The sequence below is a fragment of the Lynx rufus genome, unplaced genomic scaffold (assembly GCF_022079265.1).
Source record: "Lynx rufus isolate CCGP_SWC_20201006 ecotype Redwood Valley unplaced genomic scaffold, mLynRuf1.p SCAF_1, whole genome shotgun sequence".
Classification (NCBI taxonomy): domain Eukaryota; kingdom Metazoa; phylum Chordata; class Mammalia; order Carnivora; family Felidae; genus Lynx; species Lynx rufus.
Window position 1 is genome coordinate 180934171 of NW_025814823.1, and position 26353 is coordinate 180960523.

Genomic DNA, 26353 nt, shown 5'->3' on the forward strand with positions numbered 1-26353 from the left:
ATGGGGTCTCCTGTGCACATTCCCTCTACCCTTGGCCTTGCTCCATTTCTTGACATCATTTGGCTTTTGTTTGGCCCGAGCTTCAGGCTGCCCTCATCACTCGCGCTTGTGCCTTAGTCTGGCACAGAGAGTATTATACTCGGGTGAGAGCTTCCCCATCTGGCTACTCATTTCCTTTTTTGGTCTTGGAGAAAGGCAATGTTACTCTTCTCCTCCAGGCTGGGATGTCAGAGGGAATGGAGAGAAGTGCACAGAGGTGTTTTTTTATGGGGCTGGGACATATACATGCATTGTTTTTTTGCTGCTCTTTAAGAGCAAAATTTCTCACAATCCATGACAGCCTGAGGAAAAGAGAGTATTGGAGCTTTATGTATTTTTTTCTGGTAGAACTATCCTGGGTTCTGACTTCCATGTAACTATATTTCTCTTATATCAAATTCCTGCTATCTTGGTGGGGCAGGGGCAGGGGTGGTTGAAATCCCCCTCAACTTTTTTCCACTGTCAGAGAAAGCTGTCCTCTCTCCAGATCATAGTAACTAGAACTTTTGCAAGAATGACAGTATCAACAAGCAACGTCTGGGAAATCCCCTAAAGCAAGAGAGATGCCACAACAGTCCTCTCAAAATCCATACAGGGAGAATGCACATGCCTCCTCTTACCTAAATTTTCTTGACTTCATAGAGAAATGGGTTACTGAGAACTTCCATTTTTGCACTGAGTCTCCAGCCTATTAGGCAGGTCTGCAGCTATATTGTTAGCCTTCAAGCCACTGGGCAATTTGACAAAGGCAGAGAGGTTCTCAGGTTTCCAGGTTCCTGGACATACTCCCAATTTCTGGGCTAGGTAATCAAGCTGACCTATTCTTTGCCAGAATCTTGTCCAAGTCTGTTTGATTTTTGGATCGCACTTACTTCTGCTATCTCAGGTGGGATGCAGGCATGGAGGAATGCTTTCTCCTGGCACCTCTCTTTTTATTAGCAATAACTACCCCCAGCCCCTGCCACGGTTCAACTCCAACCCTTTGATGATCTCACGAGGGTTTAGACTGTTCCACTGACAGCTCTAATTGTCTGCTACTGGCTGCCTGACAAATGCATCCCATTTTAGCTGGTTCCAACCATAATGCCAGAGGCTTTTGAAAGTGGAAAACTAAATTATGAAAATAATTCTTTTGTTCAATTCCATTTCCTTATCTTAGTGCAGACTAAGATTTCTTTCATGCCTTCCAAGGCACGATTTTAAAATCGATGTGTGTTGATGACCACAAGGTACAAAGTGTTTATGATGAGAAAACAAAGCTGGGAGTACATCTCGCAGTGGGTTTTCTCCCCTCCTTTTTTTTACACAACTGTTATTTATTTTAAATCGTTCCTATAGCATAAGACTTTACAGAGCACCACAGGAATAAAAGGGGCCTGGTTGCCTAGGCTTCCTACTCTCTATTTTCCTAGTTCCTCATTGTTGCTGGCTTCATATCGTTTCCAGGCAGACAATTCACAGAAAAGACTCAGCTGAGACATGCTATCAGTTCGTTTCTATTTATGATTATTGATGTGTAACAATTATCACATTATCTAGATAGTGAGATCTGCTCTATAAATTATAGTGGTGGAGTCAAGGCATTTTAGTTATTTTTGTATGCCATTATCTTGGGGAAACGCCTTCTTAGAAGTCTTGAATTAACTTCTTTTTTACTCCTAGCCTTCTCCTTCATTTTTTTTTTTTTTTTTTTTTTTTTTTTGGTCAGAGGATAATACGCTAAAATTCACATGCTTGGTGAGCTTCAACCTATGTCTTGGAGTTACATTTTGTATTCCTGAATTATGTATCTACACCAACATGCTGGAGTGTGGGCTCATTTGGGTGGTGCTATTTATTGCTACTTTCAAAGCATCAGAGAGGCTTTCTCTAAAGCAAGTTTCTTTTGCCCAGATCTCCGGGGATGCTATGGTCCACAAATATTCTGGAGTCCTTACCTCCTCTTCTGCATCTTGGCTGTGGCTCAAGGTGCCTTCTGGAAGTGTTAACTTTGGTGAGGAGGATAAAATTGAATTTTAAGGGACAAAAAGGAGAATAACAGGAAATTACTGGATTTACAGTAGAAAAAAATGAAATGTTAATAGGAAACTGAACAGAGCATGGGCTTTGGAAAGATGCATTTACAGTATTAGCAAACTGTATGTAAACTATAGTGAAATGCTTATGGCCTGGTGCTAGGGCCATTCAGGACTCTTGGGCAACAGGAATTATGTTCATAATTAAGGGAAATATACCTGTAGAATCCCTGTCCAAGAACTAGGATTTAATAAGCAAGTACTTTTTTGATCAGATATTTATGGTTTCTTTTATTTTTGAGGGGTTCTTGTATTAAGGTAATAATATAACTGTGTGAGTATATTCTATAGTATTATTCTAATTTTATCAATCAAGAAAATGAAGTTTATAAGGTTAAATAAGTTGTCTAATATGACACGGCTAGAGGGGTGCCAGGGCTGAAATAGAAGAGGGCTGAGATGATTTTTTTTTTCTTTTTAGTAAAACTAGGACAGAGAGAGGCTAAAGTTGCTGGCCCAATGTGACCTTGCTAGCCCAAGAGCCCTCGTATTAAAAGAGCTGTCAGGAAGTGGGGCTGCACAACTTCCCAGAGAGTTCTAAGGGGTTGTAGAATTAACTGGCTGTACCATTATTCCTTACCTTCCCATCCCACCTTTGCCAGGCTCTCCCAGGGAGAAGCAGAGTCTGAGTCATGACCTGCTGATGCTTCCTCCCCAAAGTCTAAGGTAGGGGCACCAAGAGAATCATTTATAAAGCTAGGGGCTCCTGTAAGAAGTGAGAGCAGGTATTTTATTTGCTGGCTGGAAGGCTGCTTGGGCAGCGTACTTCCTGAGTTGCTTCTGGGCCTCCCCAGAATGAAGTAGGATAAAGAGAACTAAGAGAAGAATGGCATGAGAAGGATAGTTAGTGGGGTGAGGAGGCCAGAAGTGCCCCACTCAAGTTCAAGGTTCCTAGAGGCTTCATGAAAGAGGACCCAACCATCCATTCTTACTTCTCTACAGAAAGGAGCATAGAGATGAGACAGATATCCCCAAGAAGACTACGCCTGCCATCTTCACATCTGCACATACCGTCGACATCTGGACCCAGACCCACCAAGAGCAAGATCTGTGATATGTAGGCAGACCGTAAGAAGTCCCCTGCCTCTCCTATCCTTTCTCTTACCTCCAGAATCAGAAACAGTGCCTAGAAGGGAGAAGGGGATGGGATGTCTCAAAGCCAACTCTTCCCCCTGGCTCTCCTCTCTGGGTGTACAGTTCTAACTTGTCCTGGGAGGAAGGGCCAAACTTACTATATAATAAATCTAGAATTTGCCCCTAGAATATTCATAAGTCTCAAATTAGCAACTGAGAGCAAAAGTAAACATAAGAGAAACTCTATCATTGTGCAAAGAGGGGTAACATGCCCCAGCATGACATCTTGCCCAAAGTAGGCAGTTAGCAGATGCAATTGATGGGGTTGCTGTGCAGATTAGAGATGGTCTATATAAAGTGTCTGGCTCATAAGTGCTCAATAAATTCTAGCCACTGGCATTATCTTGGCTCTAAGGTGCCAGAAATGATAAGCTATGTTATTAAGTTAATAATTGCTTTCAAAAATACTCTATTGAATGAAGTATTTCAGTGATGATCAAACAAAAGCCACTACCAGAGGTATTTTATAAAGAGAGATAAAGTAATGAAATGTTGTAAAATAATAGATTATAAAAATGATCTAAAAACCAGACAATCAACAGGTGTCTCCAGCAGGTTCTAGGTTGAAGGTGGCCAAATCCTACAGACAGATGAGGACTCTGCTCTGGGTCTCGACCCATAGACAGCAAGGGGCCCTCTGTGAACCAGAGCAAGGAGCTGCTCTCATGAGGTAGTTTCCAGGCCAACTGGGCCCATGGAAAAACGGGAGCACCTCTTCCTGCTCTGATAGGGAGGCAACCAGCCACCTCGGGGTCTGTGTGGACAGAAGGGTGCCCACCTGCTATTGAAGGGGTTGTCTCCAGGAATGATGTGGGTGCTGTCTTTGCCTGCCAAGAGCTTGATGCGGTCATAGAAGGACTTCACGGCAGGCAAGTCTGTCTGGCCCTGCTGAATGATGTCCAGGGGGTCCCGAGACCCTCGGCAGAGCAGGCTGTTCTGACAGGCGGACTGCAGGCAGCAGTCAGGGTCCAGGCAATCCACCAGGCCATCTGGAAGGGCAGAGGGAGAGCCAGGGTCAGTGCATTGCACAACACAAAGCTGCTGAGAGATGCTAACACCTTTGTCATGAACAGCATCAACCCTTCCCAAGGGCTTGAAGTGGCAGGTTTCACACGACAAGTCTAGTTTAATTCCAGTATATATGCATAGAAAATAAAAGACTGAAAGGAAATAATTGAAAATGTGGACAAATGATTATCCCCAGGTAGTAGATTAGTGTGTTTCTCTCCTTCTTTATTATACTTTGCTAGGATTTCTACTTTTTCTGTTATGAGCAAGTATATTTGAGTGGTTGGAAATAAAACCAAATATTTCGCTTTTGGATAGAGCAGCACTAAAAATTACCCATAGCCAGTTCTCAGGGCCTTGTGCTAATTGGGTGCACAAATCATCAAAATGCATGGGATTCCTTAAATCTCAGTTTAATGGAGAAACTGAGATCCATCTCTGCTCCTTGTCAGACAGGGAAGGTACTGCTGACCAGTGTGAGAACTGGGTGGGTGAGTTTTGCATTTTCTGGGAAATGTGGAAAAATGGCTTTGGTTCCAGCACCAAGAAAGTAAGCTATCAGTTCACCCGATCGTTTCTGGTTCCACCTTGCTACACACCCGTAACACTTTGAACATCCTGATTTACTAGGTCCTTGGCCCTACATCCCTTTCCTGGGCTGTTTCTTATCATTCATGTACCATTCAACAAATATTTGAGTGCCATCCATGTTCTGGAAATGCAACATGGTATGAAGAACAAAGAATGATGGGGTTGGTCCTTAAGAAGCTGACAGTACAGTGGGGAAACAGATGCGACTCATCTTTTACAACCCAGACTAGGTATGGCCACCTCTTCTAGGAAGCCTTCCTGGTGATGCCTCTGACTAGGTTATGGTACTCCTGCTCTGTGTATCCCTGAATCACAGTTTCTCAAAGAATGGTACTGCATCAAAATCCCATGAGTCTCAAGGGTCTATTCCCGAGCTTCCCAGGGAGAGCCTCCAGGAACAGGTCCTGGGATCTGCCTTTCACCCATGCTTGCCCGGTGATTCTAATGCACAATAAATTTTAGAAACCTTTGTTAATGCCAACTTCCTTGGGCTAGAATCAATTATCTCTGTGTGCTTGCCTTCCTGTCTGGAAAATGAGCTCTTTGAAGAGAATAACAGTGTCTTATTCATTTCTACATTCATGCCTTACTTAGTGCCAGCCACGGAATTGGGTATTCAACAAAGGTTTGTTGAATGAATAAATGACTGTTTCCCATTCTTCACACGCGTGTTAGGGCTGAGCATGGGAATGTTTCGGGTAGTGTTTGCTCCTTGGAATTCCCTATTAGAATGGATTAGTTGGCCAACCCTTATTCACTCTGCTGGGAATTGACTGAACACACAGTGGAGAAGACTGGAGAATAACTTGCTTGCACCTCCCAGATTTGATAGCAAGACACTTTGGGGCCATAATTAACATCATGGAAACATGTACTCAAACCCTGGGCTGGGACTTGACAGACACTTGTACTGGAACACTGAATCAGAGGCCTGGCTGCATGTTTTAAATTTACTACAATGTAATTTTTTGGCATTACTCTTTTCATTTGGTTCTGCTAACAAAATTGAAATATGTAATTTCACCGAAGTTCCACTGTAATTTAGCAATTAATGTACAATTATTTTAATGCATTACTTTCTTTTTAGCAAACAAACAAATTAGGAGGTTGTGTGTTTTGCTTGGCTTTAAATTACTAAAACTAGCCTCTCATTTTCCACATGGGCAAATGTGGCTTCAGTGCCTTGTAACACATTTAGATTTACAGAATTTCCTAGAAATGCAGACCCAGGAGGGTGAGCAGGCGCACACACTTTAAATTTAGAGACTTTCGAAATCAAGGCTCTGAACACCTCTGCCTGATATGCTGGCTGAATCAGGTGCTCCCTAGAGCCTCACAAATCTCATACCCAAGAAATGGGGCCAGAGAATTGTATCTCAGCAGCAGGATGATGCTGGAGCACCATCACAGACCTATGTTCAGATCGTATAGTGGATCCCATAGCCACTGGCAGAATAAGAAAAAGAAAAGAAAAAACGCATAGCATTCTGCCTTTAACATCACCTTCCGTGGACCGCCTCCACCAGACAGAAGGAATCCACCACGGAATGCCTGCTTTGGATTTAAAATTATCCTGCTGAGATAGGTTAGCAGTGCTTCATTCAGCAGCTACAGAAACTTCACAGGTGAGAAAAAACACACTGTTAGTAGCACTATAGATTTCTTTAAGGCCACTGGCCTCTTCCCATTAGAAGTTCCATCTGTCTCTGGTGGTCTTTCCCTCCTGAAGCTGGGAACATCTCCTACCCCCTATCCGATTTACCACCCCTTCCATCTAACCAGCTTGAGAACCTCATCAGGCTCAAATAATAACCTGGGACAGTTTTCCTATTAAGCACTCAACACTTTTCTCCCCAACCCCTGCTAGTCTGCCGCTCATTCTGGACTTGCAACTTCTTCCAAAGGGTGGACCTCAAATTTCCCTACTGTTTTGTCGATTCTTGGCTTTTTATTTAAGGGCCTGTCTGGCAGGAGATGTCCCATAAACACATCAGCAATCGCAGATGGCAAATGCTAAAAAAAGAAAAAAAAGGATAGAAATGATTTCCTCCTACGTGTTTGCATTGAACTGCTCCAGAGATTGTGCATTTGGGGTTCTATCGGTTATTAAGTGTGAGCATACGTTATTCCTGTAATGACCTCATCATGTTGCATGATTATGGGCTGCTGCTGCCGAACACTTTCAAACGACACCGTGAACTTTAAATTGGCACTGCTATCTCCCAGCGGCCTGTCAGTCATGAGAGCCGCATCTTTATGCCAGCAAGCCCCTTGCATGGAGTCTGACATGGCAATCTTCAGTAAATTACCCTGTCACTGACAATCTTGCAGTTATCTTGCAAACAATCAAGCAGGCAATCAAACTGTCCTGAATTGCCAGTTCAGGACCCGAGAGGCTGCCAGCGTCTCTATTCAACAGGGGCGCGAGAGCGGCACAGCCCTCCCGTGACATTGGCCGATTTCTTTCTTTATTTATCCACCTACTTGTTTGTCTGGTGGGCTTTTACCCAGTGAGGGTGGCGAAAGAGGTGTGCAGAGACCTCAAAAAGGGCCCAATTCTGACTCAGCGTTTTGGGAAAATGACCCAGGCCATCCTGAGCAGGCCCCACAGCAGTGTCCCACGTTTGCCTAATGGGTCCTCATTTACTTCACTCTGTGAGATGTGGCCGTGGAGAATTATCTAGGTGCTTTCTGTCAGGATGCATGCTAAATCACAGCTCTGGCTATATTCCACATGTGTATGTCATACGCTAATTGCAATGGCCATTTCAGAGAAATATGGATGTGGAGAAACTTTCTGGGAACAATGTGGGAGGCATTCTTTTTACTGCTTTTGATAAAGAAAATCAGAGAGTCTTCCATAACAGGTCTGGCAACGTGAAGCAGAAATCAGGTTGATGCTAAATTGATTCCTTTGAATTAGAATTCCTAAAGTAAAAAGCCAAAAAATCTACACAGCATCAGAGGGAGGTTCCTGGCCTCTGGAATCAGACAGATTTGGGATTGAAGCTCATCTCCTCTAGTCCTCGGTTGTGTAAGCTTAGATAACCAATCTTGCCAAACTTTAATTTCTTTGCCTGTAAAACTGAGTTATAATAATGCATATAGCATAGGGTGCTGTGATGGGGAATAAATGAACAGATACACACACACACACACACACACACACACACACACACACATATCAGTTCGGCATAGTTTGTGTTCAATGAACTATAACCAGAAACCCTGCAAAGTTTTCAACTTTTTCAGTTTATAAAAACCAGACATGGCAGGGCACCTGGGTGGCTCAGTTGGTTAAACGTCCAACTTTAGCTCAGGTCATGATATCACGGTTTGTTGAGCCCTGCATCAGACTCTGTGCTGATAGTTCAGAGCCTGGAGCCTGCTTCCAATTCGGTGTCTCCCTCTCTTTCTGACCCTCTCCTGCTCATGTTCCGTCTCTGTCTCTTAAAAATGGAAAAAAAAAAGTTAAAAAAATTAAAAACCAGACATGGTTATAAATGAAATTAATATCCCCTATTAGAGTCATTCACTGGTATTTGCTATGGGTAGGTTGAATCCTGTCAAAAATGCTATGTTTCTAAATAGCAATAGGTAAATGGACAGTATGAATAAATGCTATGGGTGGAACGAGATTTGCACGTATCCTTGATTTAAATCCTCACATAACCCCACAGAGCAGAATAATATAACCCTTAAGCTGCATAGTCTGGATCAGGCTGTCTGGGTTTGACTCTCAGATCAGGTACCCAATCTGCTGACCCTGGGCTAGTAACCGCTCTGCACCTCAGTTTCCTCGTGTACAAAATGAACTGATGACAATGATGTTAGAAAGCACAGTGTGGAGGATTAAAGCAGTTATTACACATATAGTACTTAGAACAGTGCCTGGTACAGTGACTACTCTGTTAACTGTGTGTTACGCCCATTATCACGCCATCATCCACTCTATAAAGTTGGAAACTGAGGCTCTGAGAAGCTGAGTAAGTTATCCAAGTGGCTACGAAGGAGTTTTGGATAAAAAGTAGGAAAAGGCAACCAGTGAGATCATTACTCTTTGTCTTCTTCATTATCAGGAGGAGGTGATGTTTCTTTCCCAAAGGGAGTGTGAAGACAGGGCAGTGGACACCCATCAACTCTGGAAGTGTGGGTGGCCGTGAGATTTAATTACCTTTGCAGGCTTGTCTACTCCTACAGTTGGGAAAGAATCTGGTTGGTTAAAATGAGCTTCTAAAAGGAATCAACATGAGAAACGAGATACCTGGGGATTTATTCCCTGCACTGCAGGCCGCTGGGGACCACACTATTTACCTGTGAGATTCAAAGCCCCCATTCAGCTGTTTACCATTGGCACAAGGTGGCACTTGCCTTCTGGGCTGGCTACAAGTTTGCGCCAGCTGTTTCCAGCCCCTGCCTAGTTCGCTCTGTTAGATTTTTAAAGGAGTTCCTTTAAAAGATTCAACCTCAAAGCCTTAACTGAACACTTACTAGTGAAGCTATGCTCAGGGGGAGGAGGCCACGGGTTAATGGAGAGGCTGCAGAGAGCCATAGTAGATACTGGGTATTTCAGAGTTGGTTGAAACATGAGCATGTTTTCTGTTTGGGGAAGGCTGCCTGAGTCTGTACATCACTCTTACAGGGAAGGGACATCTCCAGGAATGAGAGGGTGTTTATTTCATTCATTTCACTTATTTTCCTCTTTGATCTCTGTAAACTGGGCAGCTTATGGAGAATCCAGATGAAAGCATTTTGTTCAATTTTGGTGTCATTTATTCCCTGTAGCTTGGTATGCAAGTGATTCCCTTTATAACCTGCATGAACTCTCCAGCTTTCTTGGGTATTAAAGGCTTCAGAGAAACATCTAAATTTACTCTTCTTAGTTTCATTTCGTGACAGGGTGGCATGAATCGACTCCAACAACTCACTTCAGGTGTCGTGGGTAGCTCTGCTACAGTCTGCACATAGCACTTGATGGGAATGGGTTATCATCTCAGATTTTAAAATTGAGCTTCACTCTTTCCAGATTATGGTTTGGTGAGTGGCATCACCAACCACCAAATCTGCCTTCCCTACTCCTTGGGCCAAGAGGCTGGTTAAAACCTAGGCTTTGAAGAGTACCTATATTTCCATTCATCAGATGTTCAAGAATAGGCAAACTGAATCAATTATGGTAGAAAGTTAGGACTTGCAGTTACCTTAATGGGGAGGTACTGGCTGGGAAGGACACAGGAGAACCTTCTGATTGCTGGAAAGGTTCTAGATCCTCACCTTATGCACTTGGCTATATAGGCTATATATATACATATGTGTGTGTGTGTGTGTGTGTGTGTGTGTTATACACACACATAAATAAATATATATATATATATATATACACACACACACATCTCTATAGGATGTATACACACACACATTCATTCATCGGGATGTATATTTAAGATTATGCAATTTATGTACTTGCTAACAGACTGACTTCAGGCAAGATACCAACCTGCCTGTGCTCTGTCTTCCTTATTTGCAAAGTGGGCATGATGATACCTCACATGAGCAATGAGAGGACTAAGATAATCCACGCAAGGTACATGAACAGTTGTGAGCACCTAGCAACCTAGTATGTGCTTCAGAATCTTTTCTATTTCTTTTCTCCTTTTTGAGTCTTCTTGGCATCGTATAGGTTTGTTTAGCACACAGAGTGAGGTACTTGCCAAGTTCTCATTTCCCTAAGGAAAATACAGGGAATCCAGGTGGTGGACCCAATAAATCCTAGGGTCATTCTTGAGATCAGTTAATGATGGAGAGGTAGAAAATTAACAAAGAGTGGAGGGAAGGGGGGAGGCAACAAGTTGGGGCAAGAAGGAAGAAGCCTATGCTGTTTGGTTTTTGTGATGGAAATAAAGGAGTGGTGAGGGCTCCCTGGCAAAGGCTCGAAGTGTCTGAATGGCCAGGCACATAAAGAGGTTCTTGAGTAAAAAGAAATGAGGCAGCTGTAGTATTCTTTTTTGCCTTGGGAATTATTTTCTTTTAAGGTGAGCTCTTTCAGGACTGTGTCTAAAGTGTGTGGGGTCCCTAGCAAATATTTTTTGTCCGGGCCCCTGTCTACATAAACAGTTTGAGTTACCCAAATTGACATATCAGCACCATTCTGGCAGGCTGATCTCACATGATCTTGCAAAATTTTCCTCCAGCCAGCAGGAGCAATCTACTTGCCAATCTGTCCACTAGAATTAAGGCTGGGCAATGGGCCCTGAGATATCTCATAAATGCAAATTCCCAAATATCTCTGAGAATCTGGTCAACCTCACATGCATGGGGATGGGGTAAGGAATGAGAGAGGATCAGAAAGCACCCTGAAATGGAGAAATAGGGACCAGGGCTCAGGTGGGTCCTAGTCTGGGCTGGCGTGCTTCACCCATACAGCACTGCTGACCCTGGCCACTCCCTGCCACTGGAGGAAAACTTAGAAAATTTCAAAGGTGGGGGACACTTCAAAGCTCAAGAACTCACTTGCCCAGAGCAGCACTGGATTCTTGGTCCAGTTAGACAAATAGCAAAATAATATGGGCTTTAGAGTCAGAATGGTTAAACCCTGTTCTATCATTCATTGGCTATGTAACCTTGGCAAGTGAGGCAAGTGACCGACTTCCTGTGACTCAGTTTTCCCACCTATAGAATGGACTTAATAGCACCTACTTCACCAAAGAGCATGGAGATTCTATAAGATGGTGCACATGAAATGAGATGATGAAGATATTGCACTGAAAACACAGGAAGAGTTCAACTAGTGGAGGCTATTCTTCATAATATTTTCTGCACTCCACCAGGGAAGGTACTGTTCCATTTGCATTTTACCCAATGCCTGCTGACAAGTTGGAAGTGAGGGATAATTGAAAGTATTCTGGCTTGATGTAACTAAAAAGTGAAAGGAGCAGGCAAGGCTGACTTGATTTAACCTGGCAATATGAGATTAGTTCTTCATTGCCTCTGTTAGGTCTCCCACATTGCCAACCTTTTAAAGCAATAGATTGGCTGACAGGGTGCTCATTTGGAAGGTTTCACCTGCCATTAATACCCCGGCTGCCTGATGGACCATCGTTACACAGGCATCCCCTCCCTCCCAACCAGAGCAACTGCCATTCTTAAATATTGCAAGAAGTGGGATTGTATTTGTGCTGCTGCTGGAAGTCCTGTTGGAAGTTTTCCTCTCTCCTCTTGCCAACTCTTTTTTGACAGTCCCTGAGTTCCAAGGCCAGAGATCCTTGCTCCAAAGCACCTTTGGCTTTTCTTACACTTAGCAATGGAAGATCAATCATGTCCGACCAGAGATCTGGCAGAATGGAGGCCCACTGAGAGCTGCTTTTCTTGGTTTCCTACTCTTCAGGACACGTGCGAAAAAGAAAGCAAAGGCTGCTTAGGAAAACCCAGGCACTGTTACTGAAGACAGGGATATAATCTAGATAAGACCACTTTTTAATGGGACTCTAGCTTACCAGGAAGCTACTGGGGCATCTGGTCAACCCCTCACGTATGGGGTTAGGGGTAAGGGTTGGTAGAAATTTTGTGACAATGAGCTTGTAGTGTGTATCCAGTTTTTCTTTTTTTTTTTTTTTTGAGTGTTTATCAAAAGTAAACAAATGGAAAACAAAAACAAAAACAAGCTCCATCAATAAAAACCTTTAAAACCAATTCTTCTTAAAATATAACCAGCACTGGAATCACCCGGGACCTTGTTAAAATGTAGATTCTAATTCTCTGGTCCTACAGCGGTCTGCATTCCTTATGTTTCCAGGTAATGCTGATGCTGCTGTTCTGAGCCCTGACTTCCAGAAGTCAGGCTCTAAACCACTGTTGGTCAAGGCATGCTTCCTGACCTCCTGCCCTGGAATCACCTCAGTGATTTTAAAATGCTGATTCTTGCTGTCACCCAGGCCTACTGAATTTCTGAGCACGGAAATGGAAAATTGGTATTTTAAAGAAGATTCCCAGGTCATTCTTTTGCCGACTAAATCTCAAGAACCCCTGCTCTGAGTTATTGAGAATGTCCCACAAATATCCATAGCAGTATATCTGACTCTGAGAGACTAAAGTGGTTTTCCAAACTGGGGGATGTTAATGGGGGTTCCCTGAAACATAGAAGCAGAGGTGACACTGGAGGATACAACTTGGGAAATGTTGGTGAAGCAGGTAAGCTAGTTTTTTTTTACAGCAGGACTTCTCAGAGCCTTTGACATGTGAATATGCATCATGAATCTTTAATATTGCAATGGAACATGAAGCATTTCCTGACCATGGACCCCTTTTGTCCCAGAGCATCTCCCCACAATAGTCTAGTGCAATACAGGTTGGGAAGCACTTCATGGACACAGAGCTCTAGGTTTGGGAGCTCTGTCCTTGGAAGGACGAGCCACACCTTCATCTACTCAATACTCACAAGTGGTAGCCCTATCCTTGAATGACCTTCTCACAAAATGCACACTTTGGGATGATTAGGTGCAACACACAACACATCATCACTACTAGCACATTAGCTCAGAGTCCCTGTCCTTGGGCTTCTAGTGCCCCCCAAAGCCAGTGTATTTCAGCAAAAAGACCCTATGTTAAGTGACACAACCTGGGGGGGGGGTCAGTAGGATGAGGAAGCATTAATGGCAACCACGTCTAATCAGAGCTAATGGTTGGCACTTATGAAAAGTTTACTGGGGTGGGGGGCATCTGGATGGTTCGATCCATTCAGTGTCTGACTGTCGATCTTGGCTCAGGTCATGATCTCAAGGTTCATGGGTTTGAACCGCACATTGGGCTTGGTGTTGGCAGTGTGGAGCCTGCTTGGGATTCTCTCCCTCTCCCTCTCTCTCCTCGCCTTCCCTGCTCATGCATTCTCTCTCAAAATAAATAAGTAAACATTAAAAAAAAAAAAAAAGAAAATCTTACTGTCTTACTGGGTGTTAGGCACCATGCTAAGTGCCCTACACTCATCCCCTCATTAAATCACCACCAGATTTTCAGGCATCATTAGCACCACTGTTTACAGATGAGGAACTGGAGATTTAGAAAGAAAATAACTTGCAGAAGACCACACAGCTGCTTGCATGTTGGGGCTGGGTTTGACCCAGTTTGTAGCACTCTGAAGCCAAGTCCTACATGGATCTGCAACATAAGGTCTGTTACAGTAGAATGTTCCAAATGGCTAACACACAGGAGTCATTGTGCCCACCACTATGACATGTTATTATCTGCACTAAGCTTTTTTACCTAAGGCAGGACTATGCCAATCAGAAGAGGAACAATTTAAATACATACTGGAGGGAGATTTACCTTTTGAAAATCTGGGATGCCAAGTGTTTTAGCCAGCCCTCTGCCCTCGCTCCCTCTTCTGATAGGTGGACCAACACAGGGCTGTTCCTCTGCCAGCCGCTTAAGCTCCTCTGTGCTTTGACAGACTACACCTTGCACCTTATCCAGCCATCATCCCATATGCTCATAAGAACACTTTGAGGTGGCTTCTATGATGTCCATTTTGCAGATGAAGAAGTTGAGGCTTGGAGAGGTTAAGAGCCTTGTCCATAATCACACAGCTAGTAAATGATGGAGGAGTGATTAACCCTCTGGCTGTCCACCTCCAATGGCTTCTATCCTCAATTCTTCATAGGAGGCTATGAGTAGTCATGGCCTTATAAAGGTATCTGGTGAGTATTGTAGGACATGGGGAACAAAATACTGAGGCTTCAGAAAACATCTTCATTTTCTAGTTGTTCTTTCTCTCAGCCTGCTCTCTTTTTCCTTCCCCCCTTTTCCTCCCTCTGCTGCTTCTCCTCAACCCAAACAGAGCCTCTAGGAATAATGATCTCACTTGATGAGAACTGGCCCACCTTGGACGTTTCCTGACAGGCCTCTCTGGCACAGTCTCACCCTTGTTAGCCTAGGGCCATGTTTTTTATACCTGGGGGATTTCTATCCTGGCTGCTGCCATCTCCCCACTTTTCTGTTACAGACACTACTGGCAACAGAGAGCAAGGGTCTCTGATCTCAGCCACCGATGTCCCCAAATACTCACCCTTTGCCCGCTATTCCTGGCCTCTTTCAGTCCAGTTATTCCCCCCTCCCCTGTGCCCCTCATCAACCTTGCTTTCAAAGAGCCCACTGACAGGTCAGACAGAAGCCAGCCCAGCAGGGGGTGGCGGGCTGGTGGGGTGGCAGACAATGACCTGCTGGGCCCCTCAGAAAGAAAAGGGGCTGTCACCACCGGCAACATCTTTGAGCAACAAGCTGGAACAGTTACTTTCTGTCTGAGGAGAGACCCCGTCTCCTGGGGGGAAGGCGGGGGACTGTTCCCCCTACTCCTCCTTGAGCTGAGAGAATTAGCAGAGGGCAGGATGTCTGTCCTTTTGCTGCATGAAGAAGTTACCCCCAGACTGCCAATTGGGAGAAGGGAGAAGACTCAGCTATTATACAAGCTTCCTGCTGGATTAAGGAAATCTGAAGTACTAATTCCTACACATGACTATTGCCATGGTCCATGTACTATGCTTAGCAGTCCCTGGAGATCTCCTTGTTTCATTTCCACTTCCACTCTAGGGGCAGGCGTAGGGGCTAGGAGCCAGTATTGTACTCCCAATTAACATCACAGGAGCTGGAGGTTTGCAACTTATTGGCTGTGTGGCCTTGGGCTAATTAGCTTACCTCTCTGAGCCTTAGTTTTCTTATCAGTAAAGTGGAAATAATAACAACAATAATAATAGTTTAACAGGGCCTTTGTCAAAGATTAAATAGACCTTGTGCAAAGGCATTTAGTGTATAGCAACAATCTGTTTACTCTGGATTTATAGATGGAGAACCCAGTCCTAGAGAGGTTAGGTTACTAGAAAGGGTTGGGCAGCTGCTCATGACTGGTAGAGGTAGGATTCACACACAGGTGGCCCAGCCTCAAATATGCTGATCACTCTCACTACTTTACGCATCACCAAGCTGCCCATGGTTTGTAAAGTCCGGCTTCGCTCAACAGTGATTCTTGGCAGCCCCTGCCTTTCCTCTTGCCTCAGAAGAGGACTATGGAGCTTGTATACCTACTGCTACCATCCCACAGGAGGTCCATGTGCAGGGTGAGCCAAGTTGAAAATAGAGATGAAGAGAAGTATAACTGTGTGTTCACGTCTTACTGAAAATAAATCATATATCTTACATTTAGATTTTCTTTGCATTAATAAAATGGTATGAATGGTAGGTAGTGATTTGGATGTCATTGTATGGGTGTATTTTTAATCCTAAAATGAAATGTATTCATACTAAAATAATGTATTGCATTAAAGGCAAGTGCTGTGTATCCTAGAGTCTTCTCATTAAAACCTCCATTCATTCAATTCATTTAATAATTAGTTGGCCAAGACAGAGAGGGACCCTGTAGTTAGGAACCTAGATTCTAGAAGGGAAACAATTAACAGATAAATGTATATAGACTTAAAATATTTTTTTAATGTTTATTTTTGAGAGAGAGACAGAGTGTGATTGGGGAGAGGCAGAGAGAGAGGGAGACACAGAATCTGAAGCAGGCTCCAGGCTCTGAGCTGTTAGCACAGAGCCCGATGTGGGGCTTGAACCCATGAACTATGAGATCATGACCTGAGCCAAAGTTGGATGCTTAACCAACTGAGCCACTCAGGCGCCCCTAAAAAGTTTTTTTTAATGTTTATTTTTGAGAGAGAGAGAGAGAGAGAAAGACAGAGAGAGGAAGACACAGAATCTGAAGCAGGCTCCAGGCTCTGATGTGTCGCACAGAGCCTAATGTGGGGTTCGAACTCACGAAACCATGAGATCATGACCTGAGCCAAAGGTGGATGCTTAACTGACTGAGCCACCCAGGCACCTTTACATGTATAGTAGACTTTGAGAAGGTGGTAGTGTTTTAAAGAAAAGTAAGGCAGGACAAAGGGTAGGCGAGTGATGGAGGAGGGGGTTTGCTACTTATCTTTTTTTTTAAATTTTAATTAAAAAAAATTTTAACATTTATTTATTATTGAGAGACAGAGCATGAGCAGAGGAGGGGCAGAGAGAGAGGGATACACAGAATCTGAAGCAGGCTCCAGGCTCTGAGCTGTCAGCACAGAGCCTGATGTGGGGCTCAAACTCATAAACCATGAGATCATGACCTGAGCCGAAGTCAGACGCTTAGCTGACTGAGCCACCCAGGTGCCCCAAGGGTTTGCTACTTTAGATACAAGGCTTTCCAGAAGTGTTTGGGGAGACACCTGAAATGAGGAAACAAGTCATGGAAACCTTTGGAGGAAGAGCATTCTGGGCAGAAGAAACAGCAAGTACAAAGGCCCAGGGTGGCAATGTATCATCAGAGTAGAAACAACAAGATGGTGGACGTTGGGCAGGATAAGGGAGAAGAGTAGACAGAAGATGTAAGTGCTGAGTAGAAGCAAGAGCTCACTAACACAGAGCAATGGAAGCCATTGTTGCGACCTGGACGCCATTCTGTGGGAGATATAATGCTCAGGGAAGGTTTGCATGGGGGCATGATGTGATCTGACTTTTAAAAGGATTCTTCTTTTTTTCAGACAGCCAGGAAGATGATGGGAATACAGACTGAGCATGCCTACCAAAAGCAGTTGACCATCTTTCAAAACAAGAAGAAGGTCCTGCTGGAAGAAATTGGCAAGGAGAAGCTCCTGCAATACTACAAAAACATTAGTCTGGGCTTTCAGACACCAAAGGAAACCACTGAGAGCACCTATATTGATAAGAAATGCCCCTTTACTGGTAATGTGTCCATCCGAGGGTAGATTCTGTCTGGTGTGGAGCCCAAGATGAAGATGCAGAGGACCACTGTCACCTGCGACTACTACCTCCACTACATCTGAAAATACAACCGATTCAAGAAATGCTGCAAGAACATGTCTGTGCCTCTGTCCCTCTGCTTCTGGGATGTCCAGATCAGTGACACTGTCACTGTGGGTGAGTGCTGGCCCTTGAGCAACACTGTGCACTTTAAGGTGCACGAGGTCACCAAGGCCACCAGCACCAAGAAGCAATTCCAGAAGTTCTATGACTTGACATCTGCCCATACCCCAAGAAAATAAAGTTATTTTCCCAGTCTTGGGCTTAGCTAAAAAAATAAAAATAAAAGGATTCTTCTGACTGCTTTGTGTGGAATAGGCTGGAAGTTGGAAGACCAATAGTCCATCCTAGTGAAATTGGTGGCATGATCTGGGTTGAGGTGGAAAGATATTACAAAACCATGACCTTGATGGTTGTGAATAAATGGAGGGCCAGACAAGGGTGCATGCCCAGATCTGTGCAGCAACATTCATAGACAAAGATGGCACATGAGAAATTCAGGAATGACCATTGCAGCAGACCACATGATAGTTGGGAAGTGACAGTAGTGGTGTTGGACACCAAAGAGTGCTTCGAGTGATGGGCGCCAGTGGGCTGGACGTTTCTCCCTGGATCTGCTCTCCCTGAGCCATGTGTTTTATGAGCGAGCATAGCAGAAGTAAGAGTAGGGGAAGCTGGCCCCAGTGACTTCAGTGTCCCTTTCTCTATGGATTCCCCTTTCCCTTGCCTCTCTTCTCCCAGAACTCAGCAGCCTTGGACTCTTTGGAGAACCTAATATACAACTACTTTCAGAAGAAGGGTCTGGGAGGAGCACAAGCAAGACATTTAGAATTAGGAGAACTGGGCTCCAATCCCAGTGCTTTGCTGTTGACTTTGGGCAAACTACTCTCTAGCTCCTCAGTTTCTTTGTTGGCTAAATGCAATCCTCCATTGTTAAATGTCGGCAACTGATTCAAAGATGTTTTGTAGGCCAGATATTATCTGAGTGAGCTATCCAGATCACTGGGTTGTGATCTCTGAGGGAAAATACCATTCAATGTAGCATGAGTGGGTGTGGGATTGAGGAGGATACTTTAACGTTTTTTATTTTTTTAATTTTTTTTATTTTTTATTTTTGGGACAGAGAGAGACAGAGCATGAACGGGGGAGGGGCAGAGAGAGAGGGAGACACAGAATCGGAAACAGGCTCCAGGCTCCGAGCCATCAGCCCAGAGCCCGACGCGGGGCTTGAACTCACGGACTGCGAGATCGTGACCTGGCTGAAGTCGGACGCTTAACCGACTGCGCCACCCAGGCGCCCCGAGGAGGATACTTTAGAACAGGGACCAAATAATGGATTTCTGATTTTGAAATGTTATGTATTACTTGACATGATGGGCTTTTGGTTGGGAACAGTGTGTGTGTGGTTAGAGGATCTGAAGTCACATTACATAGGGAGATACTAATGATTAGACCTGTCATTTCAATAAGGTGGCATTCAGGCACTTTCTATAAACTTTCTAGTCAAACCTCACAAAATGTCTGTGAGGTTGGTGTTGCTGTTCCTAGTTTACAGATGAGGAAACAGAGGCTTGGATGGGTTAGGTGCTTTGCTCAAGGAAGTAAAACCAGTAAGAACTGGAGCCAAAACTTACACAAGTCTGCTTGACCCAAGAGCCTGTGGACCCTGGCAGAAAAGGGCACAACATTGACTCTGTGCCTGAGGGGGAATGGGAGAAGCTCCAGGAAGTCACAAAGGTAAGAGACCAGGGCCAGCTACCACATACCCTCTCCTAGCATGCTCTTCCCACATCTGTCCTTTATTCCAGTGCTCTTAAAAATGGTGACAGATCCCTGGAAGTTGGGGCCCTGAGCCCCTCTCCATAGTCCCATCTCTGTGGCAGGTGAGTACAGTGATGAACCCAGGGTACATATGCCAATCAAGTTGCCACTGCCTTGGGATGCAGAACTTTTTGGCCTGTACTCCCCATCAGGTGACCCAGGGATGCCACACTTGGAGGAATCACTCTCTGTTAGCACTTGGGTTTCCCTCAAAATGACACCCATTGTGTCAAGTCAGTGATTCCCAAAGTGTCAGTATCACCTGGGTACTTGTTAGAAATGCATATCCCTCGGCCCTGCACCAGACCTACTGTATCAGAAACTCTGAGTGGGGCCCAGAAATCTGTGCATTATGCCTTCCAGGTGATTCTGATGCCCACCGAACCATAAGTGTTTTCCATGTATTAACTCATCTGAGCTCACAGCATCCTATGAGGTGGCAGCTAGCATTACAGAGGACAAAACAGACTTTCAGAGAACAGTTTGCCCCTATTCATACTGTGAATTAGTGGTTGAGCCAGGACGTGAACCCAGAGCTCCCTGGCCCCTAAGTCTCTTTATCACCCTGCCAGGCTGTCTCCCCTTACAGCGAAAGATGCACATATGCAATGGAAGAAACATAAGGACAGGCCACTGTTTCTCCTCTGCTGTAAGCATATGTGTTTAGGAATAACCCAAGAAGATAGATGATTGCAATTTTGAAGACCAAGATGCTAAATGGAGGAAGGCAAGGCAAGTACTTGGGGTGAACTTCACTCTGCCCATCAAGGCACATAAGACCTGGCTCTCTCTGTCCAGACCTGCTTCCCAAGCCTCACCCTCCACCACTCTCCACACAGGGTTGTCCTGTCAGTTTTCTCAGAGGTCTCCAGATGTGTGTTGCTGCCTCATGCCTCTGTACCTTTGCCAGTTTCTTTGCCCACAGTGCTTTCCCTACGTTCCTGAGCGAAGTGCTCTGTAGCTCTCTAAATTCAATTTTACCTGCTCTGGAAGCCTCTGAAGCCCCTTCCTTCTCTGGGCTGCCACAGCCCCTCAGCCTTATTCTTAAGTGTATTTTTTTAAATGTTCATTTATTTTTGAGAAGAGAGCACAAGCGGGGGAGGGGCAGAGAGTGAGGGAGACGTAGGATCTGAAGAGGGCTGTACACTGACAGCAAGTAAACTGGATGTGGGGCTTGAACTCACCAACTGTGAGCTCATGACCTGAGCCAAAGTCAGACACTCAACCGACTGAGCCACCCAGGCGCCCCATCGTCTTTATTCTATCCTGAGTATATGGCTTTGTAGTGTCTGGTTTCACATATGTTTCATCCCCTCCACCAGACCTTGGATTCTTTGTGAACGAGTCTGTCTCATTCACTCATGTGGTTTGGCTCTGTGTGTGTGTGTGTGTGTGTGTGTGTGTGTGTGGCTGGTATAGGGCAAGGTGTTTGTTCACCACCATCCATGACAAGAGGTGCGAACAGGGCCAGGACTAGGGTAAAGTGAGTGAGGCTGGCTTCAGTGCACAATTAAAGGGGCTCACTCTCTCTCAGGTGCATGGGTGCCTAGTCTCGTTCTTAGGTCTCAGATTGACCTTATCAGTAATGCCAGGCACACATTCTCTTGAGGGTGACGGGGTCCCTGTGGGGGCAGCATGGCATAGAGGAAAGTGTGCTGGATTTACAGACAGGGAACCAGGCATCTGGCCCAGATCTGCCCTAGCCTGCTATTTGGCCTTGAAGAAGTTCCCTTCCCTCCCTGGGATTTTTGTACCTGCTGGAGAATCCATATTTTAGCCTCTCTGACTCTGACATTCCCAGACTCCATGATTATTGTGAATCAAAGAGGTAGTGTCCCTCAGCGTGTGTGGCCACAGAATTCTGGAAACGGGCTTAACAGATCAATGCTGAAATACCTTGAGCTCAGGAAAAGGGAGGGAATTCCCCTGGAAAGGTTTGGTTTTCATTGTGGGGGGGGGGGAGGGGGAGAAGGGCAGGCCCTGACACAGAGCTTTGGAGCACACCTTGCAGTTTCCTTTGGATTCACGTTCGGCCACATAGTTCTGGCCCCTCTCCAATCCCCCAGAGCTCTTGGCTGAGAAGATAGAAAGTCAAATAAAAGAGCACAGGCCTTGGGCAGCTGCTCGTGCTGTGCTACAGAGAACGTCTAGCTATTTAAAGTCCAACTGTTCCACTTTCCCTGCTTGTACCCTAGCATTCCAGTGCGTAAGCACTTTGTGGGAAAAATGCATTCCACATAAAAACTGGGGGGTGGGGAAAGCTAACGCCAATGCTATTTTTCAGAATGCTACAGAATTCATGTTTCTGAGGGGCAAAGGGTATTAAACACTCATAGATTGCCCTGCTCAGGGCCTGGACACAAGAGTCAGCTGCTGCAAGGGGCCCTCAAAGAAGGTTCTTGACTTGTATTCTGAGTCCTGGCATGGCTACATTTTAGCTGTGGGGCCTGGGTAAGCCAATCCACTTATCTGGCCCTTAGCATCTGCCTCGATGTAAAGGATACTGAAGGCTCTTCTGGGCTATTATCGTGATTTTTTGGGGCAATGTGGGTAAAGTCTTAGTAAGTGCTCAATGCATCATGTCTCTGACATCAAGCCAAAGGACACTCCCTGTTCTGGAACTGTCCAGACCCGTCAGATATGTCCCTAGGAGATGTTAATATCTGTACCAGATTTCTCATTGTTGGCATTATTGACATCATGCCTTGTTGTGGGGGCTGTCCTGTGGATACAGGATTATTTTGCAGCATCCTGGGCCTCTACCCACTAGAGGCCAGTAGCATCTCCTTCCTTCCTCCCTGCTGTGACTCATAAAATATCTCCTGATGTTGTAAAATGTTCCTTGGAGAGTAAAGGTACCCCTGGTAGAGAAACACTGGTCTGGACTGAGGGGGGATTGTGGGAGCAAGAGAGCTAATCCTGGCACCAGGGCCCTTGAACCTTCATTCAAATGCTGGTCACAGGCAACAAGAGGGTACTTGCTGCAATCCAGGAAGTTTCTCTGGCCAAGAAAAAATACAGGAAGCCAACACAAGGCTATAAATGCTACCTCTTTGCCACCAGTTAAATCTGTGTTTTGATCCTTTAATTCCCTAAAGTAAGTCCACAGTGTTTTAAATTATTAACTTTTTTTTTTGCAAATTATGCATTTTAATCACAATTTTATGAAGAATATTTGATTTGTCATCTAATCAGGGAAAATATAATCCCTTAAGAGACACTTAATAATCATTTAAACTACTAAAAACTTCATTATAAAACACTGAAGGTGTGATGTTAGGTAAACCCATGAACGTTTACCCCACCTGCCAACAATTCCACGGTCAAATACATTTAGTGTGAAAAGGTCTTCAATGGACAAGTTTTCTGTTTGAGGTGACTTTTACTGAGGCTTCTTTATAAAAAAATTCTGTACTTGTTTGACCCTTCTTCAGAAACAGACTCCAAATTTTGTTAGCATTTTAGAAATGAGCTGCTGCCTTTACAGTAGCAAAGCAATCTATCACAGTGGTTAGCTGGAAGCCTATTTTGAATATTACTTTCTCAAACCTCTGTATCCTTATCTGTGAAATGGAAAAACTATGAAGAGACAGATTCATAGAACCTCTGTTTCTGCTATGAGGACACAGACAACATACCAGGAGGATACAGATGGGATAATTTAGGAGTGTGACATATGCTGTGAAGGAAACACCACAGGGGGATGGGAGAGAGACAGGGATAGATTTTACAGGTCAAGACAGGCCTCTTTGGGGAGGGGGCACTGGAGTGAGAACGGAGAATGGCTGCAAGGAGCCACTCATGGCAAATGCCCAGGTCAGAGAATTTCTGGCCCTGGGTCAGCAAAGGCCCTGAGGTGTGCCTCAACTTAGCATGTGAGGATGAGGGGCTGCCCAGAGAGGATGCAGCAGAGTGGCCGTGGAGGGCAGTTGGGGACAGGTGAGAGAGAAGGAAGGGACATGTCATAGAAGGCCCTGCAGGCTAAGGTGAAACATTTGATTTTGATTTTAACTACATGAGAAGCCCTTTGAGGGCATGGCATCTCATTTACAATTCAAAATGATCTCTCAGGCTGCTGTGTGGAGGAATAGACAGCATGATGCAGGAGCAGTAGCATAGACCCCCACCTGTTGGTTGCCTTTCCCATTACCCAGATGCATACAAAGCTCTGCACAGGGCTCACTGCATGTAAACTCTCAACCAATGTCACTGATTATAGTCTTTATATGCAATAAAGAATGGATTCTATCTTTTTTTTTAAGTTCCATAGAAAACTGGCCCCCAACCCTCAGTTTCCTAAACAGAAGGTTCTCTAGTTAAATATGTTCCCTGAGGTCAAAGATCTTATTTACACTAGATGATCCAGAATAATTTCAGCCCTCTGTTGCCATGCGGTCCTCAGTTGGGGTTAGTTCTGCTTCTCTCCCAAGGAAAAGAGACCCAGTGCCTGGCCAGCTGGCAGTGGCCTCACGGCCAAATTTTCCTCCTCAGCATTAGATATATTGTCTTCCTCTCTGGGAGCTAATTGGGGACTCTGTTTATGACTCCAGATACATTTGCCACAAGGTCTTTGGACTGCAAGGGGAATCCTCATCCAACCCAATTAATAGAGCAATGTTGCACTTCTAAGCTGACCCCCACCCAACCAATCCATCAACATGATTTGCACACATTAATCAAGGCATTTACAATGGGTTCACCAAGCTTCATCTCTCATTGGATGAAGAAATGGGACTATTTGGACTTGACAACTATAACTCTTCCAGAGTCCCTGAAGTCCTAAGCTTGGCTCTGCTAAATGCACAGACAAGGTGTTATTAATTAACAATTGAGATAAATGCCGGAATAGCATCCCTGAATCATGTCAAACCAATTTGGATGGTTATGGGATGGGGAAAGGGGGGAGGAGGCCGTGGGCAAGGGGTGGGCTTTGTCTGTTCCAAGTGCTTTGGACAGACTCCAGTGTTATTTCTCCTCATTTAGACCTGGCTGGAGTGCCTGGAACTCAGGCCAGCATCCACATCTCTTAACCCAAGGCAGCCTCCTTTGGAGACAAACAAGGAACCAAACTTCGCAGATGGAGGAGAGCTGGAAAATACTGTTGTGAAGAGCAGCCTGAGTGGAGCCTTTAATTTAAGGAGAGAAATGTAGAAGCTGCTGGTGGATGGAAGAGCCACAATCAGGGGTTAATGACCACACAGAATGGTGGCTTTGAAGACTCTCCTAGGAGAAAGACTGAAGACATTGGCCTCCATATTGTGATGGGCTTTCTCTCCTGTCCTGTGGCCGACACCCACACTCCGTGATAGTCACTTCTCTATGCTCCCACTGAAGGAAGGTCTTCCACTCTGTCAGCCCTGACTATAATAATTATAATAATGTGTTTATACATCTTATCTTTCCAGATGGATGTGGACTCTTTGCAGACATGTATCATATCTTATTATTTCCAGTGTCTAACATTCAGTAAACCCTCAATGAATCTTTGTTAAACCATGAACAAATAGCTAGTGGATGGGTGGATGGATGCGAATCTCCTGATGATGGAGAGTTAAAGGAGTTTTAAAATTTGAAGGTTTTTAAGTTTTTTTTTTAATTTTGAGAGACAGAGAGAGAGAGAGAGAGAGCCAGCACAAGGAGGTGAGGGACAAAGAGAAGGAGAGACAGAATCCCAAGCAGGCTCTGCACGATCAGCACAGAGCCTGGTGCGGGGCCCGAGCTCACGAACCATGAAATCATGATCTAAGCTGAGATCAAGAGTCAGATGCTTAACTGACTGAGCCACCCAGGAGGCCAAAAGGTTTTTTTTTAATTTGGAAGCAAGCATTGGTCACCTCTTCATCTGGAAATGGAAAACACTTCTAAAACACACTCAAATTATTCACTTGAAAACTAAACATGAGAAAGTGTTAATATTTTTTCAATTACTTTTTTTTAAGTTTATTTAGTGATTTTTGAGAGAGAGAGAGAGAGATTGTGTGTGTGTGAATGGGGGAGGGGCAGAGAGAGAATCCCAGCTAGGCTCTGCACTGTCAGCATGAAGCCCAATGTGGGGCTCGGCAAAGGGCTCAAACTCATGAACTGTGAGATCATGACATGAGCTGAAATCAAGAGTCAGAGGCTTAACCGAATGAGCCACCCAGGTGCCCCACTTATTTCTTCTTGAAATAAAACTCCCCTTTCCTCAGTTTACTTCTTTTGTGTTCTAGGAATTCTAGGAGGGAGGGTTTGGGGTGTAGGCACTATGACCTTGGGCTGGGTCAGCCCACTCAGTGGAAACTATTATTTAAACAAGTTTGGGTCTGCAGACCACTTGTATCAGAATCCTCTGGGGTGTTTGGCAAAAATGCAGATTCCTATATCCCATATTTGACTTAATAAATCAGAATCTCAAGGGCAGGGGCCTAGAAATTGAAATGTTTTTTAATTCCTTTTTTAATGTTTATTCATTTTTTCAGGGAGAGAGAGAGAGAGAGAGAGAGAGAGAGAGAACACACATGAGCAGGGGAGGGGCAGAAAGAGAAGGAGACACTGAATAAGAATCAGGCTCCAGGCTCTGAGCTGTCAGCACAGAGCCCAACATGGTGCTGGAGCTCACAAACCGTGAGATCATGACCTGAGCTGAAGTTGGGTTCTTAACTGACTGAGCCACCCAGGCGGCCCTAGAACTCTAAATTTTAAGCAAGCTCTCCAGGGTGGTATACAATGCTGAAATTTGATAAGCACTAGTTAGAACCTCAGTGGTTATGGACTGTGGGAAAATTATTGATTGGGCTCCATCTATGTGGATTCGGCATCCGTTCTAGAAAATAGCAGCAACATCACTACTAATGACATTAGAGCTGGCA

General features: G+C 44.6%; 1 protein-coding gene and 1 pseudogene across 3 annotated transcripts in view; one reads left to right on the forward strand and one right to left on the reverse strand.

Annotated features, from left to right (window-relative positions):
• The window catches only part of TENM2 (teneurin transmembrane protein 2), a 943516-nt gene that overhangs the window by 84411 nt on the left and 832752 nt on the right, over positions 1–26353 (reverse strand). For all 3 annotated transcript variants that reach the window (XM_047073159.1, XM_047073150.1, XM_047073168.1), the window contains one exon: positions 4027–4237. In XM_047073159.1, coding sequence (XP_046929115.1) covers positions 4027–4237 — 211 coding nt within the window. The remainder of the gene's footprint in view (positions 1–4026; positions 4238–26353) is intronic.
• Positions 17396–17926, forward strand: LOC124525608 (40S ribosomal protein S11-like; annotated as a pseudogene).